The sequence below is a fragment of the Polypterus senegalus genome, chromosome 12, assembly GCF_016835505.1.
Source record: "Polypterus senegalus isolate Bchr_013 chromosome 12, ASM1683550v1, whole genome shotgun sequence".
Lineage (NCBI taxonomy): Eukaryota > Metazoa > Chordata > Cladistia > Polypteriformes > Polypteridae > Polypterus > Polypterus senegalus.
The window spans coordinates 165,123,642-165,133,228 of NC_053165.1; the positions used below are offsets into that span (position 1 = coordinate 165,123,642).

Genomic DNA, 9,587 nt, shown 5'->3' on the forward strand with positions numbered 1-9,587 from the left:
TCCTGTTGCTAAGCAACACTGCTTGTGACACATTCCTGGCACGTCAGTCCTCTGAGCGCCATCTTTAAAACGAACCTCTACGCCAGTCTGTAGCACACTCATGCACATGTTCATCCTCGCTGTGCCCATCCGGAGGTGCCAGTCAAGCTAAGATGTCTGCCCTGGCAGTGTTGGAGGAAACACATCTGCATTATCAAGTTCAGATCTTCACAGCTTGAACCCCAACCTTTGCCCACTCCTGCCACCCTCAGTGCTGGCTGCCCACCTCCTTTTCACTTTCTTCTGTGATGAACTGGCACCTCATCCTGGAAGGGCATCACTGGTAGGCACGCAGATGTCTTTTATTTCATGGTTGCTGTTACAACTCATTTTTAGTAAACTGTGATTTGTTTTGGCTCATTTTGGGGGTCTGCACTGTTGTTCTTTGAGATCTTACCCATTCTTATTGCCATTTTTTACAGGCAGTGCCAGGCCATTGATAGCAGTAAGTGCCAACGGCAACGAGAGGAATGGCATCAGCACAGCACAGCCAAGGAACGAGATGGAGCTGACAAACCGTGAGAGCGCTGAGACCCCTGAGGCACCCGTTGGCTTATCATCACCACATCACATGCCTTCTTCATGCCAGGGGCATCGTGGGCATTTAGAGGAGAATCATGTTTGACTTTCTGGTGGTGTAAGAGCCAATCTCGAGCGTTCAACTCATATTAGTGTTTGCTTCATTTGAACCTCTCATAGTCCTAGACGGTGACCCCTGTAAGTTAATAGCAGACAGAACTTTCTTGCTATAATTAGATTCAAATGATTTGACCGATGTTTGCTGGGGGGTCTTTCCATTTTTTTGGTTCCTTCATTTTTGTTTATGACATCAATAAATAATTAATTACAAAAACAATGTGTCCATGGAGGGCACCTTTATTGATGTTTTTTTTTTTTCTCTTCATTTGAGTAAAAGATCCCAGTAGCACAGACCCTAAGAGCGAGTCGGGACCACCGAGAGGGTGAAACAACTGGAACGACAATCAACGGCAGGTCTGAAGGCTTTTGAGTTACGCGGTGTAGCTGCTCGGCTTTGTGCCGTCTTAACTTCTGCTTTTAAGGTTTTCTTATTCCGTTATTGTTGTGATTTCAAGTTATTAGAATTAGGAGCAGAAGAAGAAGCCGTTAAGCCCACCAGGCTCATTTGTTTACCTCCCAGCCAGCCTGTGCCACGTCGTTATTTCAGACTTTGGCTTTCCTGTTCTTCATTTCTCTCTGTTGGCCGTTGCCACTTTGGGTCTCTCTCTTCTCAGTGCCAGTCATGTGATGTTTTCTGTCGTTGTGTTGCCCATCCCTATGTAAGATGGTGGCTTACGTGATTCTTCACGCAGACTTAAAACAGTGACAAATCTACAAAACGCAATCATAGTTAGGGAGACTGCGGAGGGCTGGCACCCTGCCCTGTGGTGGTTTGTTTCCTGCCTTGCGCCCTGTGTTGGCTCCAGCAGACCCCCGTGACCCTGTAGTTAGGATATAGCGGGCTGGATAATAGATGGGTGGATGGATAGTTAGGGCGAGGAATCTCCGTTACGGGTGGCACTTTTGGTCCCTGCTTTTCGACTTGCGTTTTGCTTTGTTTGCAGGCTCAATGCCACCGTTTTGGTTTGGACCCTCATTTTGGGTTTGTTTTTTGATATTCTCTCTTCACTCTTTATCTTCCAGTCCCAACTCTATTTTGTGTCCATTTGGATGGCCAAGCAGCGTGGACGTCTCTAACAGAGTGGGTACCCCCCGTGTTACTCGATGTATTAACATGTACAGTAGAGGGCAGCGCACCACAATCTCTGTGTACAATACAATACAATTTATTTTTGTAGCCCAAAATCACACAAGGAGGGCCGCAATGGGCTTTAACAGACCCCGCCTCTTGACAGCCCCCCAGCCTCGACTCTCTAAGAAGACAAGGGACAACTCCCAACAAAACCCCAGTAGGGAAAAAATGGAAGAAACCTCCGGAAAGGCAAAGAGAGACCCCCTTTCCAGGTAGGCTGTGTATTATCATGGGTTAGGGGTTCTGTGGCTCTGTGGCTCCAGTTCAGTCCCTTCAGCCCCGTCCCTTACAAGTGCCCCTGAGCTCAGGCGTGAGGGCAAGGGCACCAACATCTTTGGAATCAATCGCTAAATGTCCTCGATTAGATGAGCCTACCCACCCATCCTCAATCAGGCCTGCTGTGTCCAATCATGGATGATGTGGGCAGCGTCAGGTCCAAAGCAGGAGGAGACACTCGGCCACCACTGGGCCCCTTGCACACACGTCAGGAGCCACAATGCCAACGAGCCAAACCTGCAGGTCTTTGGCTGTGGAAGGACAAACAGACTGGGACTCCCAGGGAGCCGACCACCGGGACAAGGCTGGCATCTGAACCCTGTTTGCTGGGTGTGTGTGGTCACCGTGCCCCTCTGATGATTGCCACCTTGTCATTCATTGCTTACTTTACGTCACTGCTGCCCACAGATGTCACTTACCCGTGCTGAAGGCCTGCTGGAGGACGACTCCGAGTCTCTCGTGCATCAGCGCGCATCGGTAAGTGTGTCTGTCCGACGGGTCAGCGTCCAGCGCTGTGGCCACTTTAAATGAGCCATCGTCATTGCGGCTGACGCTGTTGCCCTCCAGATCAGCCCCGCTGTCTCGTTTCAGGAGCAGACGGAAGCCATCAGGGTCACCGATGTCCACTTGACACTGAAGAGCAGTGCTGTTCTCACTTAAAGGGCCAAAGATCAGGGGACCTGCAAAACACAAGCGCATCAGGCCTAGCAGCGGACCCTCAGCCCACTTTGGAAGCTGCTTTTGTTGCGTATCTCTTTGAAGTGTTTGATGCCTTATTGTTCTTTTAGTTCTTTTTTTTAATATCATTTCTCCTGCTCTTATCTGTTTTTTTTCTATGTGACCTGATAATGCATCTCGTCAAAAGTCATTATGCTACCCTAACGTCACCAGTCCTAAGCCGTCACTTAAGGCGGGCACAGCTGAAACGGCCCAGAGAGACTCAGGGGTGCAGGGGCAATGGGGGGCCACTCATGTGGGCATCCCTGTCATCAGAGCGACTCACCCCGACCCAAGATGTGACATCAGGACCCTCAGGCCAGTCGTTTAATACGCCTGATATGATGGCGGAGATTCTTAGGAGGTAATCGAGTGGGCAGTAGAGGGGGCTTCAACCCCATGGTCTCTGGGCCAGGACCACTCAGGGCTGAGACCATGTAGAGGTGTCTTTGGGTTTCTCTCTCCCTCGCTCTTTAATGCTTTCTTTTAGATTGCGTGGTCTCCTTGACACCAGTGGGGTGGTCTTCATTTCTGATGACCCCCCCTGTCGGTAAGCTGAAGCACACCTGGGTCTCATGTATGTAACGCCCCGCGGTACCTCATCTGTCGCCCATACGTTACCGTGGACAGTCAGCTTGGTCCCGTTGCCTTTCTTACGTTCTGGGACTTGTCCGTTCATGTAGGACATCAGGCAGAAGTAGACGCCGGAGTCCCCCATCTGGACATTCAGCAGCTCGATGGATTTGTCTCGCGGTGACCCCATGGAGCCGAGTTTCACCTTCGCCTTGAATGGCCCCTCGGGTTGTGGGTGAAGGTGCGTTTCCTCCATGGTGCTGGCATTGACAGTGTACCAGTAGAGGATCTGCCTGCCCATCGTCACTTCGCCGGTGTCGAAGGAGCAGTTCAGGGTGGCATTCTGTGAGACCTGAGCCACTGCAAATGGCTGCTGGAAGACCTCCACCTCACCGAGGACACCTGTGAGAAAAGGACACTGTCAATATGGGAGACGGAAACCAGCAGCGTTTGAGGCACCACAGAGGGGTCCTCCATAGCCTTCCAGAGGGTCCGTCATGACATGCGATGTGTCCGTGTGAATACCAGGTGATGTGTTCCACTAACACTATGAGGTGGTACTTGGCATCCATCTTGTGTATTCCAACATTTAGTCCGCAAGATCACATAGAGGGGGGAGAGTGAAACATAAATGAGCCCCCCAGGTCATGTGATGTCTAATTGTAAAAAGACCACCACCAAGGGGATACGTCGAGCATACGAGCTCCATATAGTCAGGAGTTGTGGGAACGAGAACACCAGGAGCCTTAGTGGTCCGATGACGAGTAGACGAGCAGCTCCATAATAAGTCAAGCCCTGTGACATAACAGCCACACAGCCAGCGCGGCCCCCCAGCCCCATGGACCCCATGCAATGGCCGGAGTTAGGCCACTCATGGCATATTTATGGCACACGGTACAAAATTTACTTTAGTCTGTCTCAGGTTATGCAGTCTAAATGATGACGGGGGTGTTGAGTGTTTACTGCACGGCACGGTGGGCTTCTTACTGCCTTTAATAAAATGGCTGACGTCACTCGTCTCTTCATTTAGTTTAAGATCTCAGGCCATGCAGTGCATGCGACGACTCCATGGCATACGATAGACGTCCACATCGCTCACCTCATCGGTGGTCCCTGTGGGTGTGCGGGGCAGTCAGCCCTCCAATAGACTGGCAGCCCACCCACATGCCCAGACATCTCAGAGCTGAATTAAGTTGTGATGTGATGTGATGTGATGTGATGTGATGTGATGTGATGTGATGTGATGTGATGTGATGTGATGTGACGTAATGTGACGTGACGTGATGTGACGTAATGTGACGTGATGTGACGCAACGCCTTATATTGCAGGAATTTGTACACGAAAGTTGACCCCACATTGGAGCTCGTTAATAAAAGAGCAGAGACCACCCGGAGATCACGTTCTCCCTTGTATTAAATCATGAAAATGCACATTCCTCTCCATCCTCTTATTTCCTAAAGTTGCAGGGCTGGAGCCAAACTTAGCAGCGTCAGGCGTGAGGCAGCAGCTGGCGCTCGACTGAGCGTGAAATCGAAATCGAGCTGTAGGGGACGTGGCAGGGGTCGCGTGTTATTAATGACACGTCAGAACGCCACATCGGTCTGCAGATTACACGCTCAATCAGCCCGATGGGCGAACAGACAGACAGACAAACAGACAGCCCTTCAACTTTCAGGATATCAAAACTATCAAAACAAATCAAGGCAGCTTATTAATTTCATAAGACTTGATTTATTATATCGTGATTTAGCAGTCCTAAAATGTCCCTAGTGTGTGCTTGGTGTGTGCTTGGTGTGTGTGCGTGCCCTGTGGTGGGCTGGCATCCTGCCCGGGGTTTGTTTCCTGCCTTGCGCCATGTGTTGGCTGGGATTGGCTCCGGCAGACCCCCGTGACCCTGTTTTAGGATATAGCAGGTTGGATACTGGATGGATGGATGATATAGCAGGCTGCATGTAATAAACGATATTTTCTGAGAAGTCATGTACTTCGTATGTCTCTGTTTACTACGTATCATAATTTACATACGTACTGCCTGTCATCGGCTACTCTTGATAAGGCCCTGTGGTGTTAAGGGTCCACAGCTCACTGAGCACAGGCCATTTTTAATAAATAATCGATGTGCTCGCGGCTTAGTGAGGGGACGTTGGGCCATAGTGGGCCGCGGGACGATCCATAGGGTGTGGGCGTTTCTCACCTAGTGCACAGGTGAGGAACTGCCCACATTCATGATTGTCCCGTGGCTAATGCTGCAGCTGCTGTGGCCCTCGTCATTTTAAAAAGAAGCGCGAGTCGGCTTTAAAGGAAGGAAAAAAGAAACGATCGGAGAGTGAAAGGAAAGGAAAGGAGAGGACGGAGGTTATCGGGAGCAGTAGAGGAAGCAGGTCGGTGAGAGAGAGCCGCGAAGAGCGAGCGGACGGGCGAGCGAATGAGCGCTCGTGGACAGCTGCGTGGAAGCTGGGTGTTAGGCCGACACCCAGGTGTTTGTGTTGATGTCGCTCCCGCTGAGCGATCAGGTAGCGGGAGTGACCAGGGAAGGCGACTGGCCGCAGAGAGGCCATGGAAAGGCAGCGGAAGTCGGGAGACTTGGTGCTGGAATCCCCAACGTGGCGACCTGGCCGTTGTGGGAAACCAAGTTCTCCGGGACTGGGATGAGTGCCATACCGAAGCCAGGGATCGGGAGGTCTCCAGTCTCGTGCGTGTGTTTCAGGAGGGCAGCTGCAGAGAGCGTCTTGCCTGCTGCGATGCCCAAACGGGATTAGCAGGTGAGACGCTAACAGAAGAGCACCAGATTTGTTGTTGGTTTTAAGACTGCTTCCTAAAAGAAGATTTTAACCTCTCGTTTTTAAGGATGTGTTTTTTTTTTTATTTATTGATTTTTAACCTCCACGTGTTCTTTTTATGGATTATTTATTTAATGAACATTGAAACTGCACTATTTATTGGAACACTGTTTTTGATTTGTTGACTGCTTTTAATAAAAGCACTATTGCACTTTTTGCACCACCCCTTGCTCAATTGTTTATTTGCCTCCATTGAATAGCTCACTCGGCAACATTATTGACGGTGTTGGGTTCAAGGGTTCCCAAACAGCCAAAGGAGCGTGGAGCCAGAACCCACATCGTCACAGGCCCACTAATTTCATTTGTCATAAGTGCTGCTCTTTTACAGGTCGCTGACTCCACTGAGTTTATTTACTTAACACACTAAATTATTCTTGTCATTCATAACATGCCAGTCGAGTTACCTGCTGAGGCCAAGTAGCGGAATAAACTTACAGGCATTTGCTGTCTCCTGGCCTAAGTGAACCTTCAGCGACATTCCTCGGTACCCTCAGGTTTCTGAACTTCTCCTCACTGGTGGTCCGTCTCTCCACTGCAGCCCCGTAGACCCTGCAGCTCATCTGCCTCCTGTCCGATTTATATACATCCTGTCTTTGGAGGCGACTCTCAGCAGGCCTCCTAACCCTTTACTCCTCCTCACATGTCTCACGCTCATATCACCAAAATCGAGCTGACCAATCAGATTACTCGGAGGGACTGGCCACACCCACCCACACACACACCCACCCACACACACACCCACAGACCCGAGTGTTTTATTGTGCTGCGCGGCAAATGAGTGATGACTTGGTGAAAATGAGGCGCTTTTTCCATTTCGTCTTTCACGCCTCGTTTGTTTCTGTTCATTTCATTTCCCTTTGTATCAGAATATAACGGACTGCGTGTCATTTTATTTATTTATTTTTTTTCTAGGCTTTTTATTTCTTATGATTTCGTTTCCCTTTATCTCTTCATTTATCACGCTGCCTTATTTGTATCGTTTCCTGTGATTCTCTTTGCTGTATCTCAGGCACACTGCGTGCACTCAGCTATGTTAATGCAGCTCATTAATTCTGCGTGACTTTTCTTATTTTACGTCTTGATTTTTCGCACCTGATTTTTCTCCGTTATGTTCCTGTACATATGCTGCAGCTCATTCAGTTATTTATGAGGTATCGTAGTTGACGGCATATCACGATTTAACGCGCTGCGTGTGACTTTCTGTTATCAGTTCTAACATTCTGGAGATGACTTTGTGAAGACGAGCGGCTCGTCCTCGTCACCTTTCATGCCCGTTTGTCCCCAATGCTCTCCTTCCCCTTTCTGATGATTTACCGCACCACGCGTGATGAGTTATTTGCTTCGTTTTTTATCGCAGATTATTTAGAAGATGTCACCTGCTCTTGTTCTTCTTACGCTGATGTAAGAAGCGATTTCTTCAGTCCGTCTGCTCCTTGACTTTCTCACTTTAACTCGAACAGGCCGAGCACATGTGCCACTAAAGCCTCAGATGGTGGGCTGCCTTGGACCCCGCTCTGCTCCCCTCATTCATCTGAACTGCGGACGGCTCCCCTTATAGCGCTCGGTCTTCACTCACACTCCGGTGTCCCCTGCCGTCACAACAAGTATTTTGTTTAAAAGATAAAAATCACCCAGCAGTGCCTCCCAGTCGTGTACGCCCAGTACAGGTGGCACATGCAGCTTTTCGGCCCATCCTGTGGGCAGCTACACGTTTATTAGACGGCCTTCAGTCAGCCCTTTGTGTTTCAGGTGGTCTTGTCCCCCAAGTGAAAGTAAGCGTGAGGGGCACCCTCATAATCAGAAGGGCACAGAATGCCACCCAATGCCACACTACAGAAATCAAAGATGGGCCAGGAGGCCGAGGGGGTCTCTTACCGTGCATTGCCAGAAGAAGCAGCGCCAGTGCTGGCATTTCAGCCATCGCGTTGGTTTCTCTCAGCTCCGCTGAACCTGACGGCGGTGGAGAAGAAATCCAAATATAAAAAAGAAAGCGACAATGATGATGATGATGATGATGAAGATGTAAAATCTTTATCAAGGAAGTTCAGCAAGCGCACCTCAGCCTGGCAGTTTGACTGCAGAAGGTGAACTTTTTACTCTGAAGGTGTCAAAGCTCGTCACTTTGGCGGGGGCTCACACTTCCGGTTTTTTAGATGAAAAGCAAACCACAAACAGCGCCAAGGCAGCATGCAAAGTGTGCAGATGGCACCAGTGCTCCATCCTGAGTGGGCACAACCACCTCAGTGGCAGCCCTGATGCTTAAACGTAAAGAGAATCCTGGGGCTCAGCGATGGTGGGCACTCGGCAGGAGATAGGAGGCTGAACTGTGAGTGACCACCTTTGACTGTCGACTTAGTCACAAAACTGAACCTTCTGTCCCTATGTTGGTGGCACCTCGATCACCATGATGGTGACAGTTGAGACAAGGCAATGGCTACTCAAAGGCTGATTTGACTGGATTGGTGTGAATCAGCCTTGGGTTTGACCCTGGAGGGGTCAGGCAGAGGGTTAAGCACTGTGCCACCATGCCATCACTGCTCTGATAAACCCTACAGGTGAGAGTTTAAGTGCCATGCTGGGGCCTCACTTCAAATCCCCCCATGGAGAGTTCTGCCACCGCTGCCTGGATGTGCCATCCAGTTGGTCCTTGTGCACGGTGTGGCAATGAAACCAACTGCTGCCAGGCACCCACCGCCACTTGGAAAGGGTCTGATTGGAAAAGTGGGTTCAAAAATGAGGTTTTTAATTAGGACCCCATTTATGACCCTCGCCGTTTGAAAGAAGGAATGCCTGTAAATAAAGGCTTGAGTGTCCCCGAGTGTGTCACCTAATGAGTCACCTGAAGGTCCTCTGCTGTGGTCTCTGACACCTGACACTTTCAACCCCAGCCACCTTGGGTTCAAATCTGAATGCACACACCCAGCTGTCCACACCTCCACAGGTCCACCATGATGTTAGGAGGTCCCCACTATGAGAGGATTTGTACGTCTAGAAGCACAAAGAGCCAACCACTTTGTCACAGAATTAGGAGCATTACTTCAGGCTGGGCACCACTCTACATCAGTGCCAGTGTGCTGGTCTGACCAGCACCAGGCCTGCCACTCATCAATGCCATGGGCTTGACTCTGTTAATGCCAATGAAGCTCTTGAACCCCATGGAGTGAAGTCTGCATTCACCTGCTGTGAAGGAAAATGAGGGGGGCACAAGTGCCAGAAGGGAAGGCAGAGTGGGAAATAAATGACCAGGAGATGAGGTACCCAAGAGGATTTGGGCAGAGACAGGCCAGGGCACTATATAATAGACAGATAGTCCCCTAACCCTAACCCTAATCCTGATCCCAATCCATGTCTATGTTTTCATGGTCTCCCT

At 49.8% G+C, this 9,587-nt stretch overlaps 2 protein-coding genes across 4 annotated transcripts in view; one reads left to right on the top strand and one right to left on the bottom strand.

Annotated features, from left to right (window-relative positions):
• The window catches only part of LOC120540152, a 23,954-nt gene extending 23,062 nt beyond the window's left edge, over positions 1-892 (top strand). The window contains exon 11 of one of the 2 annotated variants that reach the window (XR_005635762.1): positions 462-534. Coding sequence is in view for 1 of the 2 variants with exons in the window: in XM_039770666.1 (XP_039626600.1) it covers positions 462-664 (203 nt within the window). In the remaining variant the exon portion in view is untranslated. Of the gene's footprint in view, positions 1-461 lie in introns of both variants that reach the window. The other variant, XM_039770666.1, reaches the window with a different exon arrangement.
• Positions 1-8,284, bottom strand: part of LOC120540153 — a 10,252-nt gene extending 1,968 nt beyond the window's left edge. The window contains exons 1-3 of one of the 2 annotated variants that reach the window (XM_039770667.1): positions 8,093-8,284; positions 3,425-3,778; positions 2,506-2,766 (exon numbers count right to left, since the gene is read on the bottom strand). In XM_039770667.1, coding sequence (XP_039626601.1) covers positions 2,506-2,766; positions 3,425-3,778; positions 8,093-8,138 — 661 coding nt within the window. In that variant the 5' untranslated portion in view covers positions 8,139-8,284. Of the gene's footprint in view, positions 1-2,505; positions 2,767-3,424; positions 3,779-6,652; positions 6,738-8,092 lie in introns of those variants that run through there. The other variant, XM_039770668.1, reaches the window with a different exon arrangement.
• Between the last annotated feature and the right edge of the window lie 1,303 nt (positions 8,285-9,587).